The sequence below is a fragment of the Staurois parvus genome, unplaced genomic scaffold (assembly GCF_062004578.1).
Source record: "Staurois parvus isolate SC_StPar_1 unplaced genomic scaffold, SC_StPar_1.0 ptg000144l, whole genome shotgun sequence".
Classification (NCBI taxonomy): domain Eukaryota; kingdom Metazoa; phylum Chordata; class Amphibia; order Anura; family Ranidae; genus Staurois; species Staurois parvus.
Genome location: NW_028317940.1, coordinates 1,995,204 through 2,009,772, shown reverse-complemented (window position 1 = coordinate 2,009,772; position 14,569 = coordinate 1,995,204). Strand labels below are relative to the sequence as shown.

General features: G+C 44.4%; 2 protein-coding genes across 2 annotated transcripts in view; both read right to left on the bottom strand.

Annotated features, from left to right (window-relative positions):
- Positions 1-7,161, bottom strand: part of LOC149465089 (uncharacterized) — a 28,409-nt gene extending 21,248 nt beyond the window's left edge. The window contains 4 exon segments of the mRNA XM_089673761.1: positions 4,816-6,244; positions 6,511-6,646; positions 6,717-6,935; positions 7,014-7,161. Of these exon segments, the coding sequence (XP_089529887.1) occupies positions 4,816-6,244; positions 6,511-6,646; positions 6,717-6,863 (1,712 nt within the window). The 5' untranslated portion in view covers positions 6,864-6,935; positions 7,014-7,161.
- A 171-nt stretch (positions 7,162-7,332) lies between these two features.
- Positions 7,333-14,199, bottom strand: LOC149465088 (uncharacterized). Its single transcript, XM_089673742.1, has 3 exons — positions 14,121-14,199; positions 7,976-8,085; positions 7,333-7,674 (listed from the first exon to the last, which is right to left on the bottom strand). Exons 2-3 carry the CDS (start codon positions 8,069-8,071, stop codon positions 7,444-7,446), a joined length of 327 nt encoding a protein of 108 aa, XP_089529868.1. The 5' UTR covers positions 8,072-8,085; positions 14,121-14,199; the 3' UTR covers positions 7,333-7,443.
- Positions 14,200-14,569: the final 370 nt, after the last annotated feature.

The window sequence follows — 14,569 nt, the reverse complement described above, 5'->3', positions numbered from 1 at the left end:
GCAAGAATTCGGGGGGCCTCTTAGACAACTATTACAGAAGATGGCATGCTGTCATTGATGCTAAAGGGAGCGATACTAAGGATAAAGATCCAAGAGGGGGCAGACTTCTGAACAGGGGGGCATTTCATTGGTTTACATTTTGCCATGTTGTGTTTTATGATTGGCCCATTCTGTTATGACCTCCAGTTACAGAATATGAATTTCATAGGAATGGGGTTTGCCGGCTCACTCTTGTTTCCTTTAACCCCTTTGCGCTGGCGCCTCCCGGCCCTTTAAGAGTTTGAGAAGACGATGCAGGGTTTTAGGGTCATGTGACGACCGTGATTCGCTGTCACATGATCGGAGAAGGTCCCGATCGCAAGGGGAGATCGGGACCTTTCCGTGAGTCACGGATATATGTGCTTGGAGCGTGAAGGGTGCGCGCTCTCAGCACATATATATTTTCAAATGGTGCGCAAATATGGCGTCAAGGCCCAGACGCCGAGAGGCAACATATTTGCATGCTAGGGGTTAAAAATGGTACATCCTGTGTACTACCAATTCTCCAAGGGGAGGGCAAACTTTTCAGCCCAACTGGACGTTTAAATGTGACTAATTTTACCGAATTTTAAGCAAGAAAGTGTATTACGGACAGGGGCGGACTGACCATTCGGGAACTCGGGCACTGCTCGGGGGCCCGGGGTAAGAAGGGGGCCCCATGAGATGCCCCTGGTACCTTTCATAGGCTTTTTTGGGTGTGGTTTGAGTGTGGGTAAGGAAGCATGGGCCCCATGATCCCATATTGCCCAGGGGCCCCATGAGTTGTCAGTCCGCCCCTGATTACACATGGTTACTCAACACTCTTCCCATACATCATACTGTACACAGAGCTGTGGGAGGGACCCAGCAGGCTCCAACCCCCTACCTGCAGAAAGCTCCTGGATGGGGCTACAGTAGCAACACAAACCAAAAAGGCCAACTCTACCCTCAGATAACATGAAAGCTCCATTATAAGATTTAGAGGGAGACTGCCAAGATCGAGAACCAGTTTTCCTGCGATCGCTTCATGCTGGGAGTCCTGTTCATGAAGGAAATTGTGGATCACCTTGAACAGAGGTTAAGTGACTTTTAGTGTTTCCATATTGCAGAGATTGTTGTTACTGTCATTATTTTCTTCAGCTAGGAGAGGATAGATAGCATTTGAATTTATTTATTTATTTCAGGTACTTATATAGCGCCATCAATTTACACAGAGCTTTACATATATATAGTAAGCTCACATCAGTCCCCGCCCCCGAGGGGAGTACATTCTAAGGTCCCTAACTCCCATTCATACATACACATACTAAGGACAATTTAGACAGGAGCCAATTAACATTCATGTGCACACACATCTTTAATACCATCTCTCTCTTTTCCCTTTGGAATTTTCCTTTTTTTTTTTTTTTATGCGTTCTTTTTGTTTTTTGATGCGTTGTTTTTCGACACATTACTTTTGATATATTTTATTGATTTATTTATTTTTCTGCTGTTTTGATATGTATGGTTTTTTGTGATTTTTTTTTTTTGTATTTTATCCCAAGTAGACATGTTTTTGTTTTTTTTATGCGTTTTTTGTATGCGTTTTTTTGCATATATTTATATTTAAATTTTGATTATTTACAAATGTGGCATTTTGTTGATGTAAGACATTTTAAGTATTAAGTTAGCTTTTTGCAGATATATTGGAAGTTTAATTAAACTGTTTCAGCTTGCTCAAGGATAAGATGATCCTGAGCTTTTTGTGTCCAGCCGATTCTCAGAAAGCTAGCAGAAACAGTTTATACCAAGAAAAGTATATGTCATGTTTCATGTAGTCAGCTCATAATGGAAACTTACAAAGTTGCGGTTTTAAAACTCGCTCCTCCCGTGCCTTTTTAATTCTGTTCTGTACTCTATATAACCCAAGTAATGTCTAATAAACTTTGAGCATCTTTGAACATAAGCTGCCATTATGTCCGTGTTCATGGGGTGTTCCCAGAATTCTGCTGATAAACCAGGCATCTCTCCACAGATTGGGGGTCTCAGAGGGGATAAAGAAAATCGATCATTTCAGCATCTTAGCCCATATCTTCTTGGGATATTTACTCACTTTTATCTGTGTTTGTTATTCTATTTTTTCATTTTATAATTTTTTCATAATTATTTTTTCACCATTATTTTTATCTATTATTCTTTTTCTCTTTCTTTGTTTTTCCTTTTTATTCCACTTCACTTTCCTTTTTTCTTTTCTTCCTTTCTTGTAGTTCTCTGAGATCGCTACTTTTGATATGATGGTTTTATATGTCTTGTTACAATGTATTGGTAGGCGTACCCTCAGGATTCAGAAGTGCTGATTAGGACGAGTGTTCTTTATTAACTAATACCTATATAATGCAGGCCATAGACGGGTCGTTTATCAGCCGAATTTTCGTCCAAAAGAATAATCAGCCGATATTTGCACCGTTAGTGGGGCAATGTCGTCAGCCGATTTTCGCGGTTCCTTCTCGTTTCTTTTATCGGTCATGCTGGAAAATCTACGAAAAATGGCTGTTTTTCATAAGCATTGGTGGCAACGACTGATTTTTCGTTTTTCGGCCTACAATTTGGCCGATAAATGACCTGTCTGTGGCCTGCATAAGATGGCACTTTTGTTGTTTTTTTTGTTATGATGAAGCGTGAGATGGTATGAAACGCGTTAGCAGGTCCCGTATTCATGTCCTGGTGTTTTGTGTGTCCTATGGATCAATAAATACACACTATATTCATCTATCCTCCGGTGTGTGGCTGACCCTTCTTCCTATTGCAGCCAATTAACCTACCAGCATATCTTTGGAGTGTAGGAGGAAAACAGAGTAACCAGAGGAAACCCACGCAGGCACAGGGAGAACATGAAAAATCCAGGCAGGTGGTGCCATAGTTGGGATTCAAACCCCAGTGCTGCCAGGCATTTGAATGTGTGTATGTATGCATATGTATAGTACTCTAATATGTAAAGAGTTTGTATACACAGCAATCTTACTCAATAAACACAGATTGTTAGAGAAAATTGATTTGTTTTCTTGGGTTTACTTCAAGTATTAGAGACCTGAAAAGGGAAAAAGCAAAAATATTTTGAGGTTGCAGGTGGTGATGATGTGGAGGAATTACGGGAGGAATGATAGATGGGTCTATGGACTGATGGACTTATCATTGGAGTATACTACAGATGTCCTGAGGTCTATGAGAAGGGGGAGAGTCGGCTGTTCCAACAAGGTGATGGTACAGAGGAGGAATTACGGGTGGAATGATAGATGGGTCTATGGACTGATGGACTTATCATTGGAGTATACTACAGATGTCCTGAGGTCCATGAGAAGGGGGAGAGTCGGCTGTTCCAACAAATACATGCTGATAAAACAAAACGACTAAGACACAAGATTAGAGTTATATTTGCATTTTTATCAGCTACATATGAAATGTTACATCTGGAAATGTCATATTTTCCACTATCAGCCAGCAGGTGGCACTCTCAAAGCAAATGAAGCTGCCTGCGCAGGCTGATGACTACTGTACAGACTCTGTTAGTCTCCCCTTCTCCCCCATATCTAGATTCTCTCTCACCATGATGTCCTCCATGGAAGCTTCTGCTGAAGGTCAGGAGAGATCAGACTACACTGCTAGAGGGAACCAACCAGCAGTGACCCCCCCCCCTCCTTCTCTCTCACCATGATGTCTTCCATGGAAGCTTCTGCTGAAGGTCAGGGGAGATCAGACTACACTGCAAGAGGGACCCAACCAGCAGTGAACCCCCCCCCCCTTCTCTCTCACCATGATGTCCTCCATGAAAGCTTCTGCTGAAGGTCAGGGGAGATCAGACTACACTGCTAGAGGGACCCAGCCAGCAGTGACCCATACCTCCTTCTCTCTCACCATGATGTCCTCCATGGAAGCTTCTGCTGAAGGTCAGGGGAGATCAGACTCCACTGCTAGAGGGATCCAACCAGCAGTGACCCCCCCTCTTTCTCTCTCACCATGATGTCCTCCATGGAAGCTTCTGCTGAAGGTCAGGGAAGATCAGACTACACTGCTAGAAGGAACCAACAAGCAGTGACCATCCTCCTTCTCTCTCACCATGATGTCTTCCATGGAAGCTTCTGCTGAAGGTCAGGGGAGATCAGACTACACTGCTAGAGGGACCCAACCAGCAGTGAACCCCCCCCCTTCTCTCTCACCATGATGTCCTCCATGAAAGCTTCTGCTGAAGGTCAGGGGAGATCAGACTACACTGCTAGAGGGACCCAGCCAGCAGTGACCCATACCTCCTTCTCTCTCACCATGATGTCCTCCATGGAAGCTTCTGCTGAAGGTCAGGGGAGATCAGACTCCACTGCTAGAGGGACCCAACCAGCAGTGACCCCCCCTCTTTCTCTCTCACCATGATGTCCTCCATGGAAGCTTCTGCTGAAGGTCAGGGAGGATCAGACTACACTGCTAGAAGGAACCAACAAGCAGTGACCATCCTCCTTCTCTCTCACCATGATGTCTTCCATGGAAGCTTCTGCTGAAGGTCAGGGGAGATCAGACTACACTGCTAGAAGGACCCAACCAGCAGTGACCACCCTCCTTCTCTCTCACCATGATGTCCTCCATGGAAGCTTCTGCTGAAGGTCAGGGGAGATCAGACTACACTGCTAGAGGGACCCAACCAGCATTAATGCCAGATTAAGCCAGAAAGAAATTTATGAGGACAAAACATTTTCATGACGGGCATTTTCTACACTGAAGTTATGTGTCTTCTCACCTGTGTGAGACCTGGTGTGTTTGTTAAAATAGTACTTGAGAGAAAAACATTTCCCGCACTCAGGGCAGGAATACGGCTTCTCCCCCGTGTGAGACCTTTGATGTTTAACAAGGTCTGATTTCTGTAGAAAACATTTCCCGCACTGAGGACAGGGATACGGCTTTTCACCGGTGTGAATCCTCCGATGTATTTTAAGATGGGAATTCTGTGAAAAACATTTCCCGCACTCAGGGCAGGCATACGCCTTCTCACCTGTATGAGTTGTTTGATGTTGTAGAAGGCCTGATTTTTGTGTAAAACATTTTCCACACTCAGGGCAGGAATACGGCTTCTCACCTGTGTGAGTCCTCTGATGTGTATTAAGATGGTGCCTTTGTGCAAAACATTTCCCGCACTCAGGGCAGGCATACGCCTTCTCACCCGTGTGAGTTCTTTGATGTTTTACAAGGCCTTTTTTTTCTCTAAAACATTTTCCACACTCAGGACAGGAATGCGGTTTCTCACCTGTGTGAGACCTCAGATGTTTGTTAAGATGGGTCTTCAGAGAAAAACATTTCCCGCACTCAAAGCAAGAGTACGGCTTCTCCCCCGTGTGAGATCTTTGATGTGTAACAAGATATGATTTCCGTGAAAAATATTTCCCACACTCAGAACAAAAATGTGCCTTCTCACCCGTGTGAGTCCTTTGATGTTTTACAAGGTCTGATTTTTCTGTAAAACATTTTCCGCACTCAGGACAAGAATGCGGCTTTTCACCCGTGTGAGACTTTTGATGTGTAACAAGATGGGCTTTCTGTGAAAAACATTTCCCGCACTCAGGGCAGGAAAATGCCTTCTCACCCGTGTGAGTTCTTTGATGTTTTGCAAGGTTTGATTTTATTGAAAAAAATTTTCCACACTCAGGACAGGAATACGGCTTTTCACCCGTGTGAGACCTCTGATGTGTATTAAGATGGGATTTGAGTGGAAAACATTTCCCGCACTCAAGACAGAAATACGGCTTCTCACCTGTGTGAAACCTATAATGTGTATTAAGATGGGACTTGAGTGAAAAACATTTCCCGCACTCAAGGCAAGAATGTGGCTTCTCACCTGTGTGAAATCTTTGATGTACAGTAAGATCTGATTTCCGTAAAAAACATTTCCCGCACTTAGTACAGGAGTGAAGCTTCTCAGTCATGTGAGATCTCTGATGTACAGAAAGGCTTAATTCAGAATTAAAACGTTCCCCAAATTCAGGGCAGGAAAATGTATTTTCCCACTTAAACCCGGCCCCATCCCCCACAGTACGAGGGTGCTCAGAGTCAGAGGGATTCCATGGTCTCTCCACACTGGGAAGTCCACCATCCATAGTGGAGCTCATTGTCTTTTCTCCAGCGCAATCTCCTGGGATGTCCTCATCTTCCATTTTACAACCTGGAGATAAAGTGAGACGATCCTTTGAGGGTTTCTCCATGGCGGGTCCTGGAAAAATAGAAAAACATCATCAATAGATAGGAGAGGGTTAGTTCACTTCCATCAAGATTCCATCTGGATCAGGGAGATAGGAGGGAGCAGATGTTCTCTGTGGATGTCCCAACCAGCTGGGACTCCTCCCCTCTTCAAAGAGCCTTTGGTCCTCCCAGATCACTTCTACATTTACACCGCCTTGTCAGAGGAGCAGGAACCAATGGGGGTTGGGGGGGGGGCGGTAACAGAGCAGAAATAAGAGAAGAATATATTCTGGTCACCTGTGCTGATCTGTGTAGGAGTGTCCTCCTCTATGAATGTCCTCCTCATTCCAGCCTCCTCCGTATATTGCTGATCATCCCTCACATACGTCTCTTCTACTTCACCCTCCACTTTTATGATTATCAGATCTTCACCCTAAACCAACAGAATGGCAGAAAATAACATCTGTAACATAGAAGGATTCCCGACCCTCAACTCCACCTACCTGATGATGGTGAGGGATGGTGTGACCTTCCTGTGTGGGATCCCGGGAATACAGAGGATGGGGACATCTCTCTGGTGGGTTCCTGTAGCTGGATGACTCCACCACGGTGTCCTGGTACAGATCTTTGGAAATCTCTGACTCCTCCATCACTCCATCCTCATCATCCTCCTCTTTTATCTCTTCTTTAACCTCAACTTTAGAATCTCTCAGGTTTCCACTCTGAATATATCAAACAAATTATTGTAACATACAAGCTTGTTTATAAAATATAACTATCAGTGATTGTTCCTCATCTACCTGATCAGGTTTTGCATAGTTATGATCCTCCTGTGTGGAATCCCGGGAATACAGAGGACGGGGACATCTCTCTGGTGGGTTCCCATGACTGGATCCATCTACCTGATGATGGTGAGGGATGGTGTGACCTTCCTGTGTGGAATCCCGGGAATACAGAGGATGGGGACATCTCTCTGGTGGGTTCCCATGACTGGATCCATCTGTAGGAAACACACACACTGACTGAATCCATTGTTTCTATGTGTTTATCAGATGATGGGGGATCTAGGTGGATCCTCCGTACTGCTCTCTCCTTTCCAATAAAGTCTCCTCTTACCCGGTGATGTGAGGGGCGGCTGATTGTCCATCATGACGTCCTTGTAGAGGTCCTTGTGTCCTTCTAAATACTCCCACTCCTCCATGGAGAAATAGACAGTGACACCCTGACACCTTATAGGAACCTGACACACATAATGATACAGTCACCATCCAGACACATCCCTTGTCTGTTACTGGAGAATGTCCCAGAATTCCCGGCACCGCTCACCTCTCCTGTCAGCAGCTCCATCATCTTCTTGGTGACTTCTAGAATCTTCTCCATGTTGTGTCTCTCAGGGTTTAGGGAGTCACATGGAGGCACTGTGATGGTCATATGATCACCTGACTTCAGAAGAGGAAATCTCTGTGTTGGGGAACCAATAGGAACATCATGTTAGACTCCCAGAATCCTCCTCACCTCTCCGGTCAGGTCTGTGTTTTATTAATAGAGATAAGAGTGATGTCATGTGACCTCCCAGAATCCTCCTCACCTCTCCGGTCAAGTCTGTGTGATGTCATGTCACCTCCCAGAATCCTCACCTCTCCGGTCAAGTCTGTGTGATGTCATGTGACCTCCCAGAATCCTCCTCACCTCTCCGGTCAGGTCTGTGTTTTATTAATAGAGATGAGAGTGATGTCATGTGACCTCCCAGAATCCTCCTCACCTCTCCGGTCAGCAGGTAGATGATCTCCAGGGTGAGGTTTAGTATCCTCTCAGTCATGTGACTGTGGTCCTCCTCCATCCTCATTGGTGCCGTCATCTATGAAGGTTTCCCTGTAGACAGATAACATTGATGAGAGAATGATCTGGATTGGTTGTACAATGATAGGAAGAGGATATCAGGAGGTAATATGAAGGTCAGTAGGTTGAAGAACCATGGTCCCCACCAGTTGGAACATTTTTAATATGGGCTGTTTAGCATTTGCTATGATTCTTGGGGTCTGGGAGCCTCTTTTTTTAACATTAGAGCTGAAATGATAACTAGGATCCTTCTTCTGCCTTTTTAAATTGTACAATGTACCCCTTTTTCCCATCTGGGGGCCCCCTTTTTCTAAAGGGACCATCCACAATTCCCTGCACAAAGACCCCCAAAATTACCATCTAAGGTTGTGGTCAAGAGGTCTTTGTCCTCATCAAAATGGGGACTAGTTACTTTCCCAGGGGTGTCCCCTTTGGCATTTAAACCCTCTTGATGTTGGCACCATGTGGCCTGGTATGTTTCAGAAAGGATGGGGGGGGGGATGATTTTTTTCCCTGTTTCCTGGCCAGCAAGGTTGCAAGTTCTGATCAGGCTCTGGCAATAATTTAGGGGAAAATGTTAGGATTTCTTGGTTTTTTTTTGCTTTGCTCTTTAAAATCCGTAACAGACCCAAAGGGTCAGATATAGAAATTGGGGGTCCCTGACTTCTTTTTATGACGAAACATGTCAGCTGGAGCAACGGGTTAAGACGTCGGATATAGGAATTAAGGGGCCCCTGATGACGTCTTTTCATGACGAAACGCGTCGGTTGGAGCAACGGCTTAAGACGTCAGATATAGAAATTAGGGGCCCCATATGACGGCTTTTCATGTCAAAACGCGTCGTCTGGAGCAACGGGTTAAGACGTCGGATATAGAAATTAGGGGCCCCTGATGTTTTTTCATGACGAAACACGTCAGATGACGTCATCGCGTTACGGATCGCGGCCATGTGGCTGGTTGGGAAACATTCCCTGATATTTTTTATGCCAAACGTATTTGGATGTTTGTAAGTGCAATACCTTTTATTAAATTTAGCTTTTTATAAATTACTACTCGGTGATACATTATATTGAATATTTGATAACTAGTGCTGCATTTTGTCATATATAGTAGAAATTGGGGGTGATGCTATTTTTTTTTTAAATGTCAACCAGTATAAGGCCAGTGGCGATACCCTATTGGCTGTTAGGAAGTTTGCCCTCAACAGGAAGCTGTCACATTTAGCCTTGGATACTGTAGGCCACTTGCACCTTCTGGAAAACTCCACTCCCCAACATCTTTACTCTCCCTCTCTACTGGCATCTTCTCCATCCCTATAAAGCATGATCTGGTCACCCCCGTACTTAAAAAACCCTGAATGGGTCCCACCAGTATAGGGTCAGTTGCCATACCCTATTGGCTGTTAGAAAGTTTGCCCTCAACAGGAAGCTGTCACATTTAGCCTTGGATACCGTAGGCCACTTGCACCTTCTGGAAAACTCCACTCCCCAACATCTTTACTCTCCCTCTCTACTGGCATCTTCTCCATCCCTATAAAGCATGCTCTGGTCACCCCCATACTTAAAAAACCCTGAATGGGCCCAACCAGTATGAACAACCCAAGACCCATCTCCTTACTCCTGTGTATTTCCAAAGTTCTTGAAGACCTTGTCCTCAACCATCACTGAGAACAACCTTCTTGCCCCCTTAGTTTTACCTCCTTTGACATTGCCCTCCTAAAACCAACGGGTTACCAACTGCTAACACCAATGGCCACCACTCTGCACCCATACTCAGACCTTTCTGTTGCCTTTGATTAGAAATACGCATTTCGATTCCTTTTTCTGATGAAATTTGTGTTTCTGTGATCTCCAAATAGACATAGTAGCCAATGTCAACTAATCCAAAAAAAAAGTTCTACCGAAATTAAAAAATGCATTTCATTTGGATGACGTCCGATCAGGGGCGGAATGACCATTTGGAATTTCGGGCACTGCCCGAGGGCCCGGGGTCAGTAGGGGCCCCATGAGATGCCCCTGGTACCTCATAGGCTTTTTTGAGTTTGGGCAAGGACACAGGGGCCCCATGATCCAGTATTGCCCGTGGGCCCCATGAGTTGTCAGTCCACCCCTGCATCCGATGCGACATTAGTTCAGGCTCGTGGGGAAAGGAATTCAATTTTGAATTTGTTTGATCATTTGGATTCGGATAACGAATGGATCTGAATTTTGATTCTTTTTTTTTTTACTACATTTTCATTCATTTTACATTATAAATAAAACACATTTTCAAAACTTTGCAATCTCAAATTCCATAACAAATTTTACATATTGACTACCCCCCCGACCAGTCACCTCCTACTATTTCCTTTTTCTTTTTCTTCTTCCTGTTCCACTTTTTACTCCTACCATCTTTCGTCTTCACTCCACGCTCCTTCCCTAACAAAGACTAAAGGAACCATTATTCCTATAATTGCCTCCCGTATGGAAGAAAAATATATTTTAAATATATTTAAAAAATATTCTTCCCAAATATATTGCCATATAATTGAAATGCTACAATTTTGGCCGTATTCAATATATTTAAAAAAAATAAAATAAATAAATAAATATATATATATATATATATATATATATATATATATATATATACTGCATGTTGAAATGCGTTTTTATTACAAAATATCTGAAAAATATTTGTAAAAATACATTTCAAATACACTGTATGTCTTTAAAAATACAAATCTACATATTTGGAATAAACAAAAAATATAAAACTTTTCCCTTTAACAAATAAAATAAAAATAAAACCAACATAAAAAAACATAACAAAATGTCCAAAATATCAAAAATTCAAAAAATAGTCCCCACAATTGTAAACAATAGTTCTCTTTCTTCTTTCGTCAAAAAACTCCTTCTCAATACCCGCAAATCCTGATGACAGTACACCTCAAAAAGAAAAAACTTGACATAGTGTCATACCTTTTAAATTATAAAAACACACGTGCCACTCACTGTGCAACATGCAAAAAATCTTTCTAAATGTGTATACTCTATAAACGAGTATCTATACACATACAAATATTCTTTTGTGTACCTAAAAATGTGAATATAAATATAAGTGAAAGACACTCACACAAAGTGTCATTAGCACAATATGTGAAAACAACTCCAAATTGTCACTGCAAGTGTGTATCACCACACCCTGTATACATCAGTGATGACCTTAAACCCAAACCAACACTCTCCAACTCATATGCTGATGGATAATTACCCTATATAAGAAACAACAGGGCATAACACCACTCTGGGTTGACTTCTCCTCATTACGATTTCATCCAATGCTAGGGTTTTTCTTCCATTATCCTCACAAGAAAATCCACAGTCACAAATAGTAGATAAAAATATCCTCCTTTATTTGGTAACTCACATTAAAATTTGAGTGAAGCAGCTCCTCCTCACAGGGATACAGGTGTAGACAAGTTTAGGGAAACATTGGCCACATGTTCCCACTTCCAAGATGGCCGCGCCATATTTGGAATGCAATTACAAATATACGAAAAAGTATGAGTTAAAATTACTTTTTTATATGTTAAATAAAATCTGAAGAATATATTTTAAAAAAATATATTTTTAAAAATATATTTTTTTTAAATATATATAAGTGATTTTGCATTTCTGGGTAGGGGGCACGTGTGAGAGGTATGCAGAATACATCTCTGAACGCCAATGTGTCAAACCTTGAAGCAGATCAGCTACAGCAGCAGACCACACCGGGGTACCACTCGTTGCTTGGTCTGATGAGTCTGAATTTTGGATGCGATATTCGGATGGTCGGGTCAGAATTTGGTGTAAACAACATGAAAGCATGGATCTATCCTGCCTTGTATCAACAGTTCAGGCTGGTGGTGATGGTGTCATTGTGTGGTGGATCCATCCTGCCTTGTATCAACGGTTCAGGCTGGTGGTGTCATGGTGTGGTGGTGTCATGGTGTGGTGGATCCATCCTGCCTTGCATCAACGGTTCAGGCTGGTGGTGGTGGTGTCACGGTGTGGTGGATCCATCCTGCTTTGTATCAACAGTTCAGGCTGGTGGTGGTGGTGTCATGGTGTGGTGGATCCATCCTGGCTTGTATCAACAGTTCAGGCTGGTGGTGGTGTCATGGTGTGGTGGATCTATCCTGCCTTGTATCAACTGTTCAGGCTGGTGGTGGTGGTGTCATGGTGTGGTGGATCCATCCTGCCTTGTATCAACTGTTCAGGCTGGTGGTGGTGGTGCCATGGTGTGGTGGATCCATCCTGCCTTGTATCAACAATTCAGGCTGGTGGTGGTGTCATGGTGTGGTGGATCCATCCTGCCTTGTATCAATGGTTCAGGCTGGGGGTGGTGGTGTCATGGTGTGGTGGATCTATCCTGCCTTGTATCAACTGTTCAGGCTGGTGGTGGAGGTGCCATGGTATGAGGAAGATTTTCTTGGCACTAGCAAGGTGGACCTAATAAATTGGCCGGTGAGTGTTTGAAACGAATGCCGAAGATACAAAACAAATTCCGAAAACTAATCGGTTCAACATAACGAATATGATGAAATGAAATTCTTCAACAACTGAATATATCCAAAATAAAATAAAACTTTCTGACATCTGCATGTCTACCACTGATACAGTAGACAACTGGCTCCTCCTCACAAGACTTCACTAACTTGGCCTTCAAGACTTTGCTCTTCACTGGTTCTCCTCCTACCTGCCTTAATGCACTTTTGGTGTTGCCTACAACTCCACCTTCTTCTCTCTCTTGTAGTGGGCCCCCCAAGGCTCTCGGGATTCCCAGCTGACAGCAGAATGCAAACAAATGGGCCAGAGAGTAAAAATAAAAACAAAAAAAGGAGTGGATGTCTCCACACAATCTACACTAGGCCTTTCGGATCTGGTATGGATTTTAAGGAGGACCCCACACCAAAAATTAGAAAAAAAAATGGCATTAGGTTCCCCTTCCCAAAATCCATACCATACCCTGAACATGCAGGTAGGAAAGAGGAAGACTAGCATGTGGCCCGATAGCCAGGAGAGAGGAAGACAAGCATGCAGCCCGATGGCCAGGAGAGAAGAAGATGAGCATGTGGGCCGATGGCCGGGAGAGAAGAAGATAAGCATGTGGGCCGATGGCCAGGAGAGAGGAAGATGAGCATGCAGCCCGATGGCCAGGAGAGAGGAAGGCAAGCATGTGGGCCGATGACCAGGAGAGAGGAAGACGAGCATGTGGACCGATGACAGGAGAGAGGAATACGAGCATGTGGGCCGATGGCCAGGAGAGAGGAAGACGAGCATGTGGGCCGATGGCCAGGAGAGAGGAAGACGAGCATGTGGGCCGATGGCCAGGAGAGAAGAAGATGAGCATGTGGGCAGATAGCCAGGCAGAGAGGAAGATGAGCATGTGGGCTGATGGCCAGGAGAGAGGAAGATGAGCATGCGGGCCTGATGGCCAGGAGAAAGGAAGATGAGCATGCAGCTTGATGGCCAGGAGAGAGTAAGACGAGCATGTGGGCCGATGGCCAGGAGAGAGGAAGACGAGCATGTGGGTCGATGGCCAGGACAGAGGAAGATCAGCATGTGGGCCGATGGCCAGGAGAGAGGAAGACGAGCATGTGGGCCGATGGCCAGGAGAGAGGAAGACAAACACGTGGGTCGATGGCCAGGAGAGAAGATGAGCATGTGGGCCGATGGCCAGGTGAGAGGAAGACGAGAATGTGGGCTGATGGCCAGGAGAGAGGAAGATGAGCATGTGGGCCGATGGACAGTAGAGAGGAAGATGAACATATGGGTCGATGGCCAAGAGAGAAGAAGTTGAGCATGTAGGCCGATGGCCAGGAGAGAGGGGGCCAAGTATGCAGCCCAATGGCCAGGAAAGAGGGAGACGAGCATGCGCCCCCCCCCCCTAAACCATACCAGGCCAAATGCTCTCAACATGGAGGTTGCTTTGCCAGGACGGACCCCTTTGGCAAAGCACCTTGCCCCCATGTTGATAAGGAAATATCCTCTAACCCAGAACCCTGGCCCGGTGCAGAGTGATATGACAAAATAATATCGTATTACCTCCTCTGCTGCCAGTTCCACCAATGTCTCCTTTCTACTGCCTATTTATACCCTACATCACTTCCCGTCTGTCCCTGACATCACTTCCTGTCCATTTTCCATAGAGACTTGATGTGGGTAGAAGCGAGATCACCTCCTTAAGGAGCTCAGAGGAACTGCAGCCCCGAGAACGGTCTGGTCGTGTGACCCCGGCCTTGTGCTGGGTGTGTATGGACTGTATCCCCTTATAGATGGGGTCACCTCCACTCCCACCAAGAGGGAACCAGGACTGTTCAGTGAAAAGAATACGTAGACCTAATTTATGCTCGGCATCTGAAGACTTATAAATCCCTTTACATCAATTAGGATAAAAAACAAACAAACAACAAAAACAGTAATAGTGCAGCACTATAAGTGAGACTACCAAAAACGTACAACATTTTCACCCAGAAGAAATGAATGTGTTAACA

What these genes read in the sequence shown, in the direction of transcription:
- LOC149465088 (XM_089673742.1), bottom strand. Translation starts at nt 8,071, where the DNA reads ATGACGGCACCAATGAGGATGGAGGAGGACCACAGTCACATGACTGAG. An exon ending in TCTACCTGCTGACCGGAGAG is followed by an intron (nt 7,675 to 7,975) that starts GTGAGGAGGATT and finishes TCCCCAACACAG; the next exon opens with AGATTTCCTCTTCTGAAGTC.